The sequence below is a fragment of the Sebastes fasciatus genome, chromosome 23, assembly GCF_043250625.1.
Source record: "Sebastes fasciatus isolate fSebFas1 chromosome 23, fSebFas1.pri, whole genome shotgun sequence".
NCBI classification, from domain to species: Eukaryota; Metazoa; Chordata; class Actinopteri; order Perciformes; family Sebastidae; genus Sebastes; species Sebastes fasciatus.
In genome coordinates this window covers 14,125,493-14,145,404 of record NC_133817.1, presented here as the reverse complement: position 1 = coordinate 14,145,404, position 19,912 = coordinate 14,125,493, and the positions used below count along the sequence as shown (strand labels likewise).

General features: G+C 40.4%; 1 protein-coding gene across 3 annotated transcripts in view; it reads left to right on the top strand.

Annotated features, from left to right (window-relative positions):
* Positions 1-19,912, top strand: part of cacna2d1a (calcium channel, voltage-dependent, alpha 2/delta subunit 1a) — a 103,826-nt gene that overhangs the window by 67,971 nt on the left and 15,943 nt on the right. The window contains exons 14-31 of one of the 3 annotated variants that reach the window (XM_074625378.1): positions 1,158-1,207; positions 1,852-1,941; positions 2,524-2,586; positions 3,800-3,883; positions 4,555-4,629; positions 6,135-6,206; positions 6,349-6,420; positions 6,513-6,574; positions 8,576-8,661; positions 12,549-12,609; positions 12,754-12,860; positions 16,075-16,159; positions 16,403-16,465; positions 18,322-18,437; positions 18,523-18,594; positions 18,986-19,053; positions 19,154-19,192; positions 19,291-19,362. In XM_074625378.1, the coding sequence (XP_074481479.1) occupies positions 1,158-1,207; positions 1,852-1,941; positions 2,524-2,586; positions 3,800-3,883; positions 4,555-4,629; positions 6,135-6,206; positions 6,349-6,420; positions 6,513-6,574; positions 8,576-8,661; positions 12,549-12,609; positions 12,754-12,860; positions 16,075-16,159; positions 16,403-16,465; positions 18,322-18,437; positions 18,523-18,594; positions 18,986-19,053; positions 19,154-19,192; positions 19,291-19,362 (1,337 nt within the window). The other 2 variants (XM_074625379.1, XM_074625380.1) reach the window with 2 other exon arrangements.

Below are 19,912 nucleotides of genomic sequence, written 5' to 3'. Positions count from 1 at the left end.
TTTTCTTCTGTAGGATGAAGATATAGAAAATAATTTAAAGGGGCCCAACTTGGATACAAATGTAAACAACTGATCTGGTCTTTGTTAAATGCACTAACACCAGACAACAACTAAATATTAAAGGGACAGTGTGTAGGATTTGGTGGCATCCAGCGGTGAGGTTACAGATTGCAGTTTCACAAGAACTACGGTGGCCTTCCGGTAACGTAAAAACGTGAAAGGCTCTCTCTAGAGCCAGTGTTTGGTGTGTCCCTTCTGGGCTACTGTAGAAACATGGCGGAGCAACACGATGGACTCCGTGGAGAGGACCCGCTCCCTAAGTAGATAGGAAGGGCTCTCATACACTAATGAAAACATTCTTATGAATATTATATTCCATTTCTATGCTACACACTGGCCCTTTAAGTTAATGCTTTCTATATTACTGTAGTGATATTTTGTAAACACACAAGAAAAAGAAAAAAAACAGGACTATGTTTTCCATTATGACCAGCTGATCAACACAAAATGCACAATATTTCACTTATTGTGACCACACCGTTATTTTACATGATCAAACACACTACAGAATGGCCCTTTAAGTTGAATTTAAAGTTTGTTTCAGTCAACCTGAAGTAAAAGGTGGGTGGGGTTTGCTCTTCAGTACAATTCTCATTTTCATTAGGTTGGTTATCAATCCCGGAATAGTACTTTTGGAAGCTTTCAGACAACTTTAGAATAAGAGATTAATATGAATATGGCATATTGTACTCCACATACCAGGCCATTTCAGCAGTTTGATTTTCAGTTGTTGGGACCTTAACCTAAAGATGGCGGTCGCATGCAGACGCAGAAACTCTCTCTCGCGCTTAAGTTCTTGTAATTTGTTTATATTTCTCTTAGTTTGTCTAAGCAGTAGCCTTTAACACATCTTCAACGACCAATCTGTGAATTTGTACTTTTGTTAATTTGAAAAGTGTAAAATAACTTAACTAGTGCCTTCTAGTTTTTACCCCTATTACTCTTTTCATCACTGCTTTAATTTATTTGTTTCAAGAAGCCTGCAAAGTTTCGATGTAAATAAGCATAATGACAATAAAGATCATTCTGATTCTGATAATTTCATCTAAATGAGGTTTCACAATGGATATTATAATAAGCTTATATCTTTGTCTCAGGGTACTACTATGAGATCCCATCTATAGGTGCCATCAGGATCAACACTCAGGTAAACTGAAATTACAACACTACCATGAATACACTAGTGCCGGCCTATTCAGTCGGCAGCCCATGGGCCAAATCTAACCCTTTAACAACCTCAAACCGGCTCTTTGATCATTTATATATATATGAAAAAAAGTCTCTTTTTTTTTAATTATAATAATTTCTTCCAATACAAGAGTTTATTCCCATTCATCAGCTTTACCACTCACGCTATTGACTGTCACAGACTGTTAAAAGCAATATCAATGTGTTTTTATTTAAATAACCTGCTTACATTGTTTGATTATTAGAAGATCATCATTTTATCAGTAGGCTAATTAGCACATTCATTAGTTATGTCTTGTTAAGCACAGAAATACTTACTTAGTTAAAAAGCTTTAGGAATTTAGGAGAGTCAAACTGAATAAAAAAACATGTTAAATGCAACATTATACTAGAATCTGCTAAGATTAAAAAGGTGTATTGTTTTCATATTTAAATTCCTAGCTATTGAGTAGGCCTGCACTAGTGTATCCATGAATGGCTGCTACTGTACTCGTCTTTCACTCCAGCTCTCTCCCTGGTTTATTTAACCAGTTGTGTATTGTGCCCTCTTGTGGTGGAATGGCTGAATTAAAACTGAAGTCTGTCTCTCATCCTTCTTTGCAGGAGTACCTGGATGTGCTGGGCAGGCCCATGGTGAAGGCTGACAGAAGAGCCAAGCAGGTTCAGTGGACCAACGTCTACCTGGACGCGCTGGTATGTCATCATTTGTTACAACAGACACACAGTAAATCTAAATACAGAACATTGAGTGTGGGAAAAGAAAGTTTTGCATTTGTACTTAAAATGTGGAGCTCTGCAAGAATGAGAAGAAATCTGTTTTCTGTCAGATAAAGATAAGTGTTGTTTAATAATGCTCAACATTTGCTGTTTGTCATCCCTGTTTGTAAACTCAAATTCAACTCTGTTCCAGTAGTGTTTGTGAAAGGACAGATTCACTTTTTGTGGCGTTTAAGATTCTGTCAAGATTAACTTTTTGGCGACAGATAAGAAACCAGTCTGGTAAACTGAGCCAAATGGTTTGGATATTGTCATTCGTTTTACTGATAAGAAACTGACAGCGTCGGTGACTGTATTGACCTCGTCGCCACCAGAAATGTTTCTGCCTTATGTTACGGGAAACATTTTTTTTTTAATTGTTTTTTTTTTGTTAATCTTATGTATCAATCAGAGGAATCATACAGAAATAGATAAACTATTCTGTGAATTTATGCCATAAATGTGACTGATTTGCCTACAGAGCTGATGTCTGTTCAATATGTTTTATATATCTTCCAGGAGCTTGGCCTGGTGATCACTGGCACTCTGCCTGTCTTCAACAAGACCAACACAGGCTCAAAGGTGAGTAAAGGACTACTTTTGGATTCTCATGTTGCTCATTTAATGTAGATTTTAAATTTACAAATGTATTTTATTGACTCAGTTATTGTAAGTCCTACCTTTTTTTATATTAAAGAGGACCTGTTATACTGTTGTGCTTTTTCCGTTTCCTTTAGTTTGTTGTATAGTTTTTTGTTCATGTAAAAGGTCCGCAAAGTTACAAAGCCCAAAGTCCACGCCAAAGGGAGTTACTCTCCTCGACAGAAACACTGCTCCTGAACTTCATGAAACGTCTTGCTCGATGTCCCGCCTTCTCTTCCGTAACGTGGTGACGTCACCAAGTAACACATTTGCATAATACCTGGCTAGCGGCTAGTGTGACACGCTCTCAAACAAAGCTAGTTAGAGCGGAGCTGGAGCGGAGTCCGAAGAGTTTGGTCCGGTTTACCAATCACAACAGAGCGTTTCAGACATCGGGTTAAAATAGGTGCTGCAGCACAGCCGGTATGAGAAAAATAAAGCATGTAAACATGTTCTAGTAGAAACCCAAAATACAAGTATGCACCTGAAAATGAGCATAATAGGTTCTCTTTTATTCCCAGATTGTTTCTTGATTCACTCACTCAATTGACTTACTGACTGAATTAACTGTATCTCTGACACTTTGACCTCATGGGAGAATTTTAGTCTGCGGTTGACACGCCGTAATGTTTACCAGACTATTAAAAAAAAAAAACACACAACATGAATCCTCTCAATCATGGTCTCATCCTTTACTTTCATCCTCCTCGTTTCTTGTGGCTCTAACCCCCTTATATCCTTTGTTGACGCTGAGGTCCCTCGGAGCTCTCCCACGTGCCTCCACAGGAAGACCTTCTAGCATGTCATGAAGCAAAAAAATCAAAAAGAGATCAAACCTGCACATCGGAGAGACAAATGATCCGGTAGCTAAGTGCTTCAAGATGAGTTTACATGTCAACCTCGAAGGACTCGGGGGTTACCTCCGCTACGGCTGAAGACGGAGGCTGGAAATGCCTTGTCAGTGACTCATGGCGGCATGTAAAGCTTTTGGGAATGAGGTTGTCCAGATTTCTATTGCACCCCATTTCCTTGAAATCATTCAGACAGCACAGAGGGACTTGACTCATCCAGAAAGAACAACAGGACTCATAAGTGGGTCTCTTTCTACCCCTGACTTCCTTTTCTTCTTTTTCCCCCTGTGGTTTTCTCTCAGAAATCTCAAAACCAGCTCATCTTGGGGGTTATGGCTATTGATGTCTCCCTGGAAGATATCAAGAGACTGACGCCTCGCTTTACTGTAAGAGCACACGCTACATAAATAAACACACAGAAACCAGCCTATTTATACAGTAGATGTTATTATTCAGCCGGTTAGACTGTTACCAGGTCAGTAAATGGGCGTTATCAGTATAAGCCTCACAGATGTGGTTCAGTAGGGGCCTGCTAAAACCACTAGTGAGTTTTATCATTGATTCACATGGGCGATCACCAAATGAAGGAGTAAAAGAAGACGACAGCGACCTCTAGTGACCCTAGTAATAATGACAGGAGCAAAAGTGGGGGCGAAGGATGTAAAACAAAACATAAGGACTGTCTCTGTGTTCACAACCTGAAAGTTTCACCTTCACTTTTCAAACATAGTTATTCTAAGCCAAAAAACTATATTTTTTCCCTGAACTGAGTTTGCATAAAGCGAAAGAAGTTGTAGTTTTGTTGCGTAAATCTAAACAAGCTGTTTTGTTTGTGTTCAAAACGTTTCATTCGGTGTTAGAAAAGTGTTGCTTTTAAGTTTCACTTTCACTTTTACAACGTAGTAGGCATAGCAGGCCCCTACTGGCCCACATCTATGAGGTTTATAACGACTGATAACGCACATTTAATGAGCTGATTACAGTAAAATTGGGTGCACTATTTGGTACCTGGGTTCCTCCATCCTTCCTTTCTCTCTATATTTCCCTTTTCCTGTAGTTTGGACCAAATGGCTACTTCTTTGCCATTGACCCCAATGGATACGTGCTGCTCCATCCTAATCTCCAGCCACTGGTAGGTCAAATCACTCAACTATACTTCAGAGCAACCAGACATTGTCTTTGTCTAGACATAGTCCTGTCTTTGCTAAAAAATCCGTTAGTTGCTCATTAATATTGGTCAAACTGGCAAGTTAAACATGACATTCCTGACAGTAGACAGGCTTCTCAGACTGACAATACATAAAGATTCTTGTCTTTTGCAGCGTTGCAGAGTTTTAACAACCCATAGTTACATGTTACAAAATGCACCTTTGCAGAAATATTCAATATCTCCGTTGTCCTGCATGGCAAATATGATTGTAGTTTCAACATTTTTTATTGATGCGTGTGTAATGCAGAAAGGGCACCATAACCAATAGTGGAAAAGTACACAACACCAAGGGATTTTAAGAATGACAAAGAAAGAAAATCACTATAACCCAATAGAAGTGAGATTTGAAAAATAAATAAATAAAATTAAATAAATCTAAATAAAATAAAAAAATAAATAAATGAGTACCTTAAAGTAAATAAATTAAAATAAGTAAATACAAAGAAAAAATAAATAAAATAATGATAATAAAAAGTAAATTAAATTAATAAAATAAATAAATACATAAAATGCATACAACCTGACTGACCATCAAGACATTGTAAAATCACCAAAATTTACATACGTATATATGTGATAATTTTCCAAAAGTCCGAGGACGTGGTCAAGACCGATAATAGACACAGTTTAAGTTTTATAAATCCTAATTAACAATGACTGCCACGGCCCCCAGGGGCCAAATTTGCAGCGCCCCAATATCTATATCTTTTCATAACATATAAACCTACATCTGTGCCAAATGTGTTGCTTTCATTGCAAATATTGAAGATTGTTATGAAGATTTCAGCTAACTGCACCACTAAATCTGGTGGGGTTACAGATAAGTTCTGAAAATGAGTCAGAAATGTTTGCCACCTCTTATAGAACGAGTTTGTCGACCCTTTGACGGTGTACTAAATTTTTCTCCAACTGGAGGAAGAACATTGTGTCACTGAGCCACGTAGACTGTAGAGGAAGAGTGGAGATTTGCCAAGAAAGCACATATGATGTTAGCATTAAACTGACATAACACAGCAGCATCTTTGCTGCAGACACAGTGATAGCCTGAATTACCACACGGACCTTGTTTGTGTCATTTGGCTGACTTTTCCGTTCTTTTTTTCAAAAATGTCCCAATCACATGGGTCCAGAATGATGTTTGTTGAGACATTGCAAGATGTTTCCCATTGACCTTTAAGATACGTGCACTTCTTGTAAATTACGCATGCACACATTGGTCACAGATGTTTACAAGGTCCAACAAGTCAGTGTCAACAGGCAAATTTGTCCATAATAAGTTCTCCGTTCAAGGCTACAAAAATGTAAGTATCGGAATCTGTTTTGGTAACCGAAAGATCAATAGCTGGTGTTTACTGGTTAATTTTCCTTCTTTGTAGTCAAAGCCCACCGATTTATAAATTATAGTAATTACTTGCATTTCTTTGTAGACTGCCAAGTTTAATGAACCTGTTACGCTGGACTTCCTGGATGCAGAGCTGGAGAATGAGATCAAAGTGGAGGTTTGGAAACTAGATTACTGCAACTACTTGTGATTCCATGAGCTCATATCAGAAACAACAGCACTGTAATTTCTGAATATAGCATGATTGATTTGTCTTTTCCTTTTTTAAATTAGTTAATTGATCTATGTTTGCTCAACAGATGAGGAAAAAAATGATCGACGCTCAAACAGGGAATTACACAATATCTACACTGGTGAAATCACAAGATGAGGTAATTTTTATATTGAAAGGAAGTCCATGACAGTTATGAACACATTTGCTTATATCATGTAACGTGCACTGACCAAACTGTTGTCCCCAAAGCGCTACATTGACTTAGGTCAGAGGCTGTACACCTTTGCACCAGTGAGGGGGACAGACTACAGGTAAATATCATAATCCATTGCATGTGTTAAGTACTTTTTTTTCACCAAACCTCAGTCCAGAAATAGAGAAACTCCAGATGCTTTGCTCTGACACAGTTTGCAAAATGTTCATCATAATTGCATAAATCCATTTTTGCTCTCTTTGGGTTCTTTGGAGCTGGACTGTGGTCTTAGGTTCAGGACAAAGTCCAGGCACACTTCAGAATGATCTAGGTGAAGCCATGAGGGGAGGAAATTCAGCCCCCTGCTAAGAAATGCTTAGCAGGACTTACTGAAAGATTGGCTATGATGATTTTCTTCTCAAAACAAAGAGGGAAATGTTTTTATTGTATGTTTTTGCATGTGAATTGGTCGGTTGAACAAGATTATGTGCATGCATTTAATGTCCCAGACTATGAAACGCTTACTTAGTTCAATAATGCATTGAAACAAAAATATGGATTTGCAAAAAATTCTTGCAAAAACTTAAAGGGGACATATCATGAAAAACTTTTTCAGTGTTTGTGCACATACATTTGGGTATTTGGAGTGCCTATCAACCCACAAATTGAAATAAGACAACCCAGTCAGTTGTTGTGGGCTGCCAACATCAGAAAACATGTGATTTCAACAAGCCATTCAGATTTGGCTCCCCTTCCTATGTCACATGCAGGCCCATTAGAATATATCACCCGCAGCTTGAGAACTACCTTTGCAAAGGTGCACCATATTTTTCTAGCAAGACAATCGTAGCAGATTTGGCTTTTTCGGGAGGGGGGCTTAAAGAGACATGCGCTAAAATGGAGCGTTTCAGACAGAGGATGAAAAGAGGTATAGTCAGACAGACAGTAGTAGAAAGTGTTTTTTGAACATTAAAGCATAGCCCTGTTTCAAGTGCAGGGACTAAGAATCTTTTGAGGAACTCTTTGCGTTTTGACTGCAGGGACCAGGGTCTAAATTAAGTTCCTGGGACATTTTCCAGGGCCTTTTTACCCCCCAAAAAAGGCCCTGGTCAGGGGGTACCACTTGTTTGCAGGGATGACCGTCGCTGATTGGTAAAACACACACACACACACCACCGCTGCTTCAACTTGTGTATGCTTCATTCATAAATAAGGAAGTACTCCAGTATCGGTTTAGGACCATTTTAGGACGAGGGTAGAGCTTTTCTCTTTGTTTGATAACATTTGAAAGTAAAGTTAGGCTCTGCTGTCGGCTTCCTGACTCATTTAAACAAAAAGGCAGAGAGAGGGCTGCCCCGGTAGCCCATCTGGTAGAGCGGGAGCCCCATGTACCCCCTTTCATAACTATCGCTGTCACTATCAATAAAGGCAAAAAAGCACAAAAATAACCAATAAAAAGAGAGAGATGGCGCAAGCGGTAGAAGATACAGATGGCGGTGCAGTGAATAAGAACAAAAATAAGTTATTTTCTGATTGTTTCACAGCGGTTACATTCTAAAGCACAAATAAATAACCAAACACTCAACGGATGATTTACTGTGGAGACAGACGCTCTTAGCTTCATTTTCCTCCTATGTATTTCATTCATTACATCCAATGTGCATCAGTAAATACTGTGCAGCAGTAAATGTCATCACATGGAGACAAAACCTAAAGTTTATTTATTTTTTTATATTTTTTTTAGATGAAACGGACGGGCACACTGAACTGCAGGTTGCAGAGTGTGTGTACTGCTGTGACCTCCAGCAGTCCCATGTCATGTTGCTTTTTCATACGGACTAGTTTGCCTAATCTTTGCAGGTCTTTAGACCGTGGTGGAAACGCAGTTGGCTGAAGGAACCTTTTAGTTCCTTGAAAAACTTTCGGTGGAAACCTGACTCATGTAAACATGTTCTAGTAGAAATCTAAACAACCCATACAAGTATGAACCTAGAAATGAGCATGATATGTCCCCTTTAAGTACAATCACAAAATAGTTGCAGAACAGAAGCTTAAATGATACCGCATATGTAAAATTACATACTGTTGTGATATTTTCTGTGTGTGTGTCCTCTCTCAGCCTGGGCCTGGTCCTTCCTGACTACAACATGCATTACATCCGGGCCAAAATCGCCGACACAATCACCCAGGCAAAATGTAAGTGCCGTCTAAATCACTTCAATCGCTTGTGCCATTTTTAGTTTTCCCACTCAGTAACATTTTCCTTCCATTAACACAGACAGTAGACACATGTTGCTGGTTGGAAAAATGATTGCTAATGTTCTCCAGTGACATTATTGCTGAGAAACACTTGTGCCTCTCAGCTTCCTATCCATCACTTATAGTGCCCCCATGCACACATACACAACCACATGGATCCACACCACCCCTGCATGCCCTCGCCTCTTGTGTCGCTATGGCAACACACACACCCTCAGTTGTGGGTGCTGTTCAAAGTTTTTGTTGCCAGACAGCGGGACGAGTGGCTCCAGTGTCCCCTTTCACACATCATCAATTCATTTACAGCTAAGTAACACACTCTATGTGTGTATGTCTAAAAGTTGCTGTATGTGTGTGTGTGTTCTTGCTCAAGCCTATTAGACACCATACAGTGGATCAGAGGTTCCATATGTGTGGCGTTTGTCGTCTCACGTCTCTGTTGAGCGCTGTCTGTTCCCACTAGTAAAACATGTCATTGAGTCATTGTGTTACTCAAAGGACAGTTTTATAGTGAGTGTGTGTGTGTGTGTGTGTGTGTGTGTGTGTGTGTGTGTGTGTGTGTGTGAGTCTGTCCCTCTGTCCGTATGTTTGCTGGTCTGCCTGGCTGCACTCAGAAGCCAAAAGTGGGCTTTACAAAACGTTCTGGTGACTTTGTCGACCATACTTATGGTTTAGTCTGTTCTAAAAAAAAACTTCACATTATTACCAACTATTTTCCAAAGTATATCACGCATTATAAGTCTAATTTCCTACCTTTAGTCAGCAATTGGCTATTCCAGAGAGCTGTGAAAATCAACTGGCAGAGATTTGAAGCTGGCTTGACATCGGTAATCCATCACAGTGAACATTTCATCGCCTTTATTTTTTCTAGCTGAGTTTCATTAAGTGCAGTTGGGAGCAGGGACCGGTTTGAAAAACTCTCCTCGTTGGTGCTTTCAAGCTTGTTCCAATGTCTGAGATGGAGCTGTTGGCTTGTCCGCTGAATGCATGAGCAATTTTATGAAAAAATAAAAAACGGGACCAGAGGACACAAACATGGAGAGATATGAATTTGGTCATTTTTTAGCTCGTTTTGCAGCTGACTCTTTAATCTTGACTTCTTTGTGAACTCACTTCCAACAGAGAAATTAATGTTGCATGTTTCTGCAAGTTGATTTTCACACTAATAGCAGACAGTGGCTGCTTAAAAGGTTAGGAAAAATATGTAATTAATGTTAAAACATGGACACCCTGTGATGGGGTCCTTTTGTATTATGAAGGCTGTGCACACATGGATGAATAAAGACAGTTTTTTGTCCCCAAGTAGGAGGAAAGTCCTCCTAATGATTGCATGAACTGATTTTTGTCCCCACGTCATTAACACATAACCACACTCTCCGTACATCTCATCCTAAATTGCCTTTAAGGGTTAGTTCTGAGTGTTTGAGTGCTCTCCCACTACAACACTCAAACTACCCCTTTAAACACCCCTTTACATCTTCCACAGATAACTTACTTAAACTCTTAAGTGTTTCATACTTTTGTATACAATATTCTTATTCAATGTCCACTTGAATAAAATATTGTGTGTAACCCTGTTGGATTGTTTCCTTTCCTGCTCTCTCTTCATCTTTTTATCCTCCTCCCTCCTCCTGTTCTCCTGCCCTCCTCAACTCTTGACCATTCCTGCTGTGTCGGACCATCCCCCCCTCCCCCCTGCAGCGTTTTTGGGCAAGTATTCTCCTCTTGTGCTTTACCTCATAACCCCCGTCTATTTAACTCTCACACCACCAGCAGACTTTGGATGTAACTTCACTTCTAATCGGTTCGTCGTATCATATGTGGCGTCGCAGACTCAGAAGCATTTTGTTTAGTGGCTTTTGACTAATAATTTTTGTCACGCTGATTCAAGCTGGCTCTCAGAAGAAGCTTCGCATGCAATGCGCGCCCACACAGCGTGTCACAGATGGTCGGTCTGCGTGTGTCTGTGTGCGCGTGTATATATTTAACCCTCACCTGTTCCAGTGGCCCTCAGATGTGGTTTTGGCACTAACTCCCTGCACCGTAGCAGGAAGAACAGAGGACAGGATGTTTGCATTATTTAAAGGTGAAGCCATAAAGGAGAAAGCTGTGAGTCTGCACCCCAAACATGAGTCGCGTGTTTTCTTCAGTTTTCTCTTCTTGACTCACTTTACAACCTTGTTAAATAACTCCTAATGGAAGACAGGATCGCTCTTAACACACTAAGCTCTCATCTCTTCTGTTCGTCCTTCTGTGTGCTTTGTCATCGTCTCGTTTGTGGTCGTCGAATCAAAAAATCTCTCTGTGGTTTAACTGAAACCGAAGCCCGACTTGTGTCTGCTTTATACTTTTTCAGACGGCGAATATACAGTAAATTTAAATTTAAAAAAACTCAAGTGAACTTGAAAACACATCATGTCCCAATTCCCACATCTATTCGTCATGCATTTGTTGAAGTCTTGTTTTACATACTCTGTGTTGCGAGATTGATTCGCGCTGAAATCCGTTCACATTTTGGACGGACGTCTTAGATATCGCACTGATTCAGTTTTTCGGAAAATATTCGCAAAAGTGGCAGGAATGTCATCGTCGGTGTGAAAAGGCGTGCGAGAGTGCAGGAAACATAAGCAGTCGTCGCTCTCCGAGCCTCCCTGCTATCCATCATTACTAAATACTTTGTTGGATTAGTAAGTGGTGACCGACTATCAAAGAAAAAACACATGGGTGCAATTATTTCCCAATCACGACCACCAAAGATTACGAGGAGTAGCCCCCATGTCGTCATGAGAAACGTTGCTGTACAGTATAATCAACTGTCGACACGACATGCTTTGGAGAATGTCAGAGTGAAACGTTAAGGTTATGAGCTGTGGTTAATATTCCTCCTATGTGCCGTATTGTAATGCAAATGCATCACTGAAGTGCAGTAACTCCACGGATTTACTGTATCGCCAACAGAATGCTAATACTGATGCTAAAAGCACATCTAAATCATAACTTTTAAAAAACGTCTGACCGCATTTTAAGGCTCGCTTTGTGTTCTCCGTCAGCACTGTCTCCATTTACATCCAAAGGCCTAAAACCTTTTGTTCCGAGTGCAATATTTCTATTCAGGACTCGCTCTGTGAATAAAATATTGTGTCACCTTTGACCCCTGTGGTTTTACCCTGTCTTTTTTCCCTCCCCCCTTTCTTTTCCCTCTCGTCTTTACCTCCCTGGGGGATGATTCTCTCGTTCGCTCACTTTCTCTCTGCTGGGATTTTTTTCCACTCCAGGGAAAGATGGCAAGTATTTTTTCCTTTTTACTTTCATCTCTCTCTCCTCTTGTTCTTGAGAGTTTTCGGTCCTTTTACCGAGCAGATTTTCAGCTGTTTGTGCACGACTGTATATCTTTACAGTGTTTCATTTCAGTGCAGTGTAAAACTGTCCACACCCTTTCGCTTCAGTTAGTCCATTTTTATGAGTTATGTGGTAAATATAGCCGTTAGTTTTTCCTATTTTCCCTTTCAGTCAGTACCAACCCCTCAATTTTACAATTCTACATTGCATTTTAACTCAAACTTAGGACCTTAAGAGTGAAATTAGAGGCAATGTTGAATATGTGCTAATGTTTTACCGCTCAGTCTGTCAAGAGATGGAATCTCATTTCCGTTTTTGGTCCCTGTAGGAGGTTTCTCTTATTGATGCACTGTTACATATTCAGCAGGTGTTACTATTCTGCCCAGTGGCGCTCCATCTCATCTGCATACAATGATTATTCTAGTTTAATGTTAGCCTGTCTAATATCAACCTGCACGGGAGGCAAATTAATAATACTTTCTGCCTTTCACCAGTTTCTGAGAGCCTGATGGCGGACAAGTTTGATGAATATGGCTACACTTTTATCGCACCGAGGTAAGACACGCACATACATTTTCTGAATAACTTGAAAAATATATTGTTTTACTTCTGACATGATGACAGTATGACTTAGTATAGAGGCAAATTTCAACCTTGTGATTACATGGATTCACTACAAAGTGCTTCTGTTTCCCTCAGGGTGTACTGCAAAGACTTAAAGCCACCTGACAAGTACAAGAACAACACAGAGTTCCTCATGGAGTTCAACGATTACATCGATACAAAGACTCCAAACAACCCCATGTGTGAGTATCAAAAAATGTTCTCTGAAATACCTCTTTCCACCTTACATGCTCCTGGTGCCATTAAAGGATAACTCTGGTATTTTTCAACCTATTTTCCCATGTTTTTGTGTCTAAGTGACTAATGGGGACAACACTTGAAATTGGTCCAGTATTGAGGGAGAACGCTGCAGCCGCCAGCCACTGAACAAGCTGTAATGTAATCCTTTGGGGCAGCCAGACACCGTCATTTTACATCCACTAAAAGTGCTTGTTTTTGCCACCGACAGGCTCCGATGTTTATTATAAGTATCTGACAACATTATGGAAACGACCCAACAGAGAAATTAAACGTTTTTCTTACCTTTCACTTTCACTTTGTCATTGTGTCATGTGACTTGTTGCCGGATGACAATGGTGGAAACGTGAGTGAGAGTGGAGAGAGGAGTGCCAGAGTTTGTTGTGTTAGAGTGAAGAAAGCGTAGCTTAGTGTTATCTAAAAGAAAATTTAGATGATTTTGACAACGTGGATGCGATGTGACATTTCAGAATGAGATTTCTCTGAGCAAAACACACAATAACAAAACAGACCGGATTAAGCAAAAGGTAGGAAAAAAGATTTTATTTGGTCCTTTCCATGATGTTGACACTTATAATAACAATCTTAGCCCTTCATTGCAAAAACAAGCACTTTTAGTGGACGTAAATGACGGTGCCAGATTGCCCCAAATGATAACATTACAGCCCATTTATCGGCTGCAGCATTATCCCTCAATACTGGACCAATTTCAAAAAGTGTTGTCCCCATTACTCACTTAGACATAAAAACATGGGGAAATAGGGTCCAGGTTGAAAAAAAAAAACAGAAGTTATCCTTCAACTGTGGCATTTGTCTTGAGAATCAAAGCTTTTATACCGGATCTTATTATGCTCTGCAGCCCACTCGGACCTCGTTCTCACTGCAGACTCCTGCAGTATTTACATCTCAAAGAGCTGCTAAGCTTTACAGTATTTGCTATAGCATGTATATGTGAATGAATCTCAGCCATCTGGCTTGGCATTAAGGTGTGCATTGAACATTTAATGGAAGAGCGCCAACCGAACCCTATTCCCAGAGGTCTCTCTTTCCAGTGAAAACGCAGGTCTGGCTGGATGGTTTTGGTGTGCATGACCAGGCAAAGCTTTGTGATGTGGAACCCCTGTGTTCGTGTTACCCATTTGATGCTAACTCTAAAAGTCTGACCATCACACGCCTGAGTGCACATGTGTGAGGCACGTCGGCTTAGATGTGACACACACGCGCTCGCACACACACACAATATTCACCAGTAATATGCCTTCCACACCCCACCTATAGCCGCTCGACCTCATCCAATTACTGTGTGTTTGTGAGAAAGAGCAGGACACGTCAAGCCAGGAGCACGAGAGGAGCAATAAAACACAAATCAGGGGCCAGTGGACCTTCTCCTAAACATCTGACCAACGCATTAACATCCTCGCCATCTCTTGCATATACACTCATTGATATGCATCGCTCACTTTTTTGTCGCCCGTCGAGTAAAACAAAAGGTCCCCGGATGTTTATACAAGCTCTCCTTTAAGTTTCAGTTTGAGAACTTTAGTTCAAACATCTCAACATGATCAATCCAATAAAACTTTTCACCCAATTGAAATATTACTTTCCCCATTATTAGCTGCTAGTTTAATGGAGTCCACAGGGAGTTCAGAGGGAGAGAGAGTAAGGCCCATGTGGACCATTGGCGGCTTGAGTATCGTTACACGCTTTACTTGGTTAAGCCACTGCAGTGGCGAAGAAGTTGAAGTACATTAGGAATTCCTGGGCTGCCTTCAATAAAGGATCCCTAATGAAAACCACCGCACGAGGAGGGAAGGTGGGCTGGGGGGGGGAATAAAGTGTTACACCAGCTGTTTTCTCTGATGTGTGTGGTGTGTCATAAAGGTTCGAGGAGGGTGGGGGAATATCGACGAGCCTCGATGTTAATGGACTGAAGCGGGTCGTCGGAGAGTTCAAAGTGGCGGGCACTGCCAAAAAATGGGCGAGCGGCTTTTATCGCCTGTTATGTTTGTCATGTGGTCTTGTCGGATGTCTCGGAAAATAATTTGTTACACCTATACCAACCCACCACCTACACCTTGGCAACATTAGGCACATTTATCAAGTTTTTTGTGACTTTAAATACGTATTTTATTGCTTCAATTTCACTGTGTCTGAGATATTACTTTTTCTTCACAGACATACCTTCTTTCTGTCGGTCAAATTGGTTCTGTTTTTATCCTTCAACTTTGCTCGCATTTGGACCTTTTAGGTTCTCTTGAGTTTAGCAATATATCAACTGAAGCTTATTCCCATTTAGCACTCAATTTGCAATTCATTTAGGATGCCTAAAATGAGATGTATTCCCAACTCTGTCCCTATTTATTTTATATCTCTGGAGGGAATTTCTTCAATTTTGGCACAAACGTCTTTGACTCAAGGATGAACTGATTAGATTTTGGTGGTCAAAGTTCAAGGCCACTGAGACCTCATATCCATCCCATCCTCATGGACGGAATATATCGGGAATGCCATGAGCGAAATTCTTCAAATTTGGCACAAATGTCCACTTGTCCACTCAAAGATCAGCTGATTAGATTTTGGAGGTCAAAGGTCACGGTGACCTCACATCTGTCCCATTCTTGTAAACCCAATATCTCAGGTAACTTTCTCCAAACTTGCCGTAAATGTCCACTTGGACTCAAGGGTGAACAGATTCGAATTTAGTGGTCAAAGAAAAACATGTTTTTGGCCATAACGCAAGAATTTATACTAATTATGACGATTTCACACAAATATCTGTAAAGAAAATTGTGAACTGCAACTTGACTGGTTGGCGGAGGCATACAACTGCAAGGTGGTAATTGTAGTTCTTGCTGTTCTTTTTTTCTTCTTTTTGGTTACCCTTCCTTCCTTCTCTCTTTTTTTATGATTTGTTCCCTGTTGGATTTTGATGCTCCTCACGCATGTATTCTACCTATTCCAGCAGATTCCTGTTACTCAGACATTTCAGGCTCGTAAGTCTGGAAAAGGACGACATCATCTTATAAAGATGAGACACTTTAAAGCTGATCAAATACCTGACAGTTTAACATTTACTGACTGTTTCTGATCAGTCATCAGACACACACATGGTATTCAAAGATAACGTGTTTAGTCTGAAATTATGTTTTGCTGTTTTAGGTAATGTGGAGCTGGTGAACAGATTGCTCCTGGATGCTGGCATCACCTCGTCTCTGATCAAACACTGGAAAACAGTCGAATCACAGTAAGTGAAGAATGAAAATTTTGCCACTTTACCGTCAATGCCTTTTTCGTGATCCAGCAAAACAAACTGAAATGTGGCATCAATTATTTGTTACTTGGCATTTGGTAACGAATGTCCAAGTAAAAATTGAATACAGATGGTTCAAGTATTTCAGCATCACCAGTAAATGTCATGCAGGCATAGAGCACATTCCAGATTTTTATAATTGTATGTTTTATGGGTTTATCTTCTCTGCTTTGACAGGCACGGTGTCTTGGCCAGATTTGTTGCCACCGATGGAGGGATCACACGGGTCTACCCCAAAAGGTAAAGCTGATGGGGAAGAGGGGTTGATTTAGAAGCAAGGGAAGGATAATATGTTCAGGATTATCTTATAACGAATGAAGATGTGATCTGCTAAGAAGGCTGCAGCTTACCCATGAACATTTTTCATCCCTCCATCCATTGCCACTTGTTCAAGTCTGACTCATGGTGGTTGCCACTCAGCTTAGCAAAGCATGCCAGTCACCACCCAAAGTTTATGAACATAAGTGAGGGTTAGAATGTAGGTTAAGTGGTAAATTAGAAGCTTCATTATCATGCTTGCATCCCTCTTCTCAATGACAGTCCAGTACAATGACCAGTGTGTAGTAGGCCTGAGAACAGGACACTGCAATCTTATCTGGGTAAGGTTTTTGGTATTTTACAGAGTCAAACAGTGACATCTTACATGTCATGAACGTTTTTTTGAAAGTATGTCAGGAATCATAGTTTATAAGGTATAAACCTTGGGAGCAACAACATATTTTTGTTATTTGTGTTTAGGAGCAGGAAGTTAGGCATGGATTACCAGCATATAAACTGTGTTCAACATCAGAGAATTGAGCAGGTTCGTCTTGAGAGATATGAATGTAAATAAGGGTTTCATCTGCATAAAAATATATTCCAGCCCAGTACAGGTCCTTGAGGTACCCCAGAAGGTTCCCCTAAAATGTCGGACCTTGACTATGCTGACTTGCAGTCTTCGGCACAACACCGGCAAAGAAACTTGAAACCTCAGTACAGCGTGACATTGTAGACATTGTAGACATTGTAGTTTGGATGTAAACCAGACCCTGGAGCTTCCTTCCATTATCTACCAAAAATGCCACTAGATATCATTGTATGTTTTACAACCACTAACGCTGTGTCATCCACTGACAATTACAAGCTACAAGCTAACAAATGACATACACAAATAAAAGATGGTAACTACGCTTACCATTCTCTGATACGTCTGCTAGTCGCCAATTTTGGTACACAACAGACTCCTCTTCAGAGTCAAACATGTATGGCTGAATCTCTCCGATGTTTCCTCTAACGGAGTAAATACACCAACCGACGAAGAACGCGAGTCGGTCTGTTCTTTCACCGGTAATACGAGCAGCGTTGGTGGACGGGGCGAGGCCAGATCCAGAATTACTCAATGAGGAAAAAAGACTAGATGTCCTTCCAGCCCCTTTTCAGAGCTTCTTTTATTATTATGTTGTCGTGTTGGCCGTCCCTCCGGTCCATCCTTGGGAACGCGATATCTCAGAAACGCCTGCAGGGACATTCTTGAAATTTGGCACAAACATGTACTTGGACTCAAGAATGAACTGATCAAATTTTAGTGGTCAAAGTCACTGTGATCTCACAAAACATGTTTTTGGCCATAACTGAAGAATTCATACGCCAATTATGACAATTTCTCACAGATGTCTAATACGATAAAATTATGAAGTGATGACATTTTGGACAGACATGGATGTAAACTGCTACTTGACTGGTTTGCGGAGGCATAAAACCGCAACTCTGCAATTGTATTTTTTACTTTTTGTGTGGGAAAACCATGTTAAAGAAAATAATAACCTTAGCAGAATAATTTTACATACTTTAAAACGTGTCTGGAGGGGAACTTTAACTACCTTACTGAGTGACGTTTCAATGTAATGAAATCACCCAAACCCATGCTGAAGGGGTTCATCATCATTTATATTGAGTTAATCAGTAAGTCGGACTGCAACGATTATCATTTCAAGTATTTCACAAAGAAACAAATGGTCTAACAGAGATCTGGGGTGTTTATCTTGAGGAGAGGTTTGATGATGCCATTGTGTACGTGTGTTTGTGTGTGTGTTGCTTTGTATAAATGTGTTTGACAGTGCTGGGCTGAACTGGGAAGAAGAAGCAGAGACGTACGAGTCGAGTTTCTATAAGAGAAGTTTGGATAATGATCTGTACGTCTTCACTCCAACACCCTACCTCTCCAAAGAGAACAGTGAGTAAAAGCCGGCATAAATGTGTGTGTTTTCCTGTGTTTCAATGCACATATATACAGTGTTCCCTTCTTCTTCTTCTTACAGCGAGTGATGAGGCGGTCCTGGTGAGCAGAGCCGTAAACGTCAACATCGATGGTACCATAGTCAAACCAGCTGGTGAGGACACACGGCTTGTATTTACACATTTCTACTCCTCGTTTCTCAAGTTGCCTCTCTCTTTCTGCCACCTCCGTATAAACACATTCACACTTACAGCTATGTGTCTTATTTACACGCCTACATTTGCGACCCCATCGCCTTAACCCTATTCATGCTTTTACATCTTCTGACACACACAGATATTATTTACAGACCGCTACTCCTCATTAGTCTATTTCTCCCTCTCCCTCTGACATATACACACAAACACGCACACACAAACCACACATCAAGTTGTCTCGTCTCCTGTGATCCCCGGCCAAGTTTGCATTTTCCAAGTTCAGAGAGTAAAGTTGACACAGGGGTCCAACATGATCTAGGATGTCTGGCTTTTTGTGTTTGATCCCAGTGGTCGGCGTGAAGCTGGACATCAGTGCCTGGATGGTGAGCTTCATCAACACCACGCAGAAGATCAATGTGAGTGGATTCTGTCAACACATATAGAACGCACAACGGGCACACACTTGATTCAGAGTATGACTTTTCATTACTCTGTCTGCTCTACTGTATTTTCTAGTGCAATGATGAGATCTGCGGCTGTCAGCGAAACGATGTGGTAAGAGGTTTAATTGCATATTTTTTACGCTTCCAGCTGGTATTTATGGATAAGAGTTGTGAGTATGCAAGATTGGTTTAATCTCTTTGTGATTCCAGTATGTAGACTGTGTCATTCTGGATGACGGGGGCTTCCTGGTGATGTCCAATCGAGATGAACATATTGATCAGGTGGGCCATCAACATGGGAGTGGGTAAATATGCTTGCTTTATGCAAATGTATGGTTTTATATTTATTAATTGTAAATCAATTAACAACACAAAACAAAGACAAATATTGTCCAGAAACCCTCACAGGTACTGCATTTAGCATAAAAAAATATGCTCAAATCATAACATAGCAAACTGCACCCAACAGGCAACAACAGCTGTCAGTGTGTCAGTGTGCTGACTTGACTATGACTTGCTCCCAAACTGCATGTGATTATCATAAAGTGGGCATGTCTGTAAAGGGGAGACTCGTGGGTACCCATAGTACCCATTTTCATTCACATATCTTGAGGTCAGAGGTCAAGGGACCCCTCTGAAAATGGCCATGACAGTTTTTCCACTCCCCAAATTTAAAGTTTGGAGCGTTATTTAACCTCCTTTGCGACATTTTTAAGAGAGGCGTTAAAACGAATTTGCGTTAACACGTTTTTATCACATTAACTTTCACAGCCCTAATGAGAATAAATGTTAGGTTGTGAAAAATCCTATTTGCTAACATTAAAGCATGAAA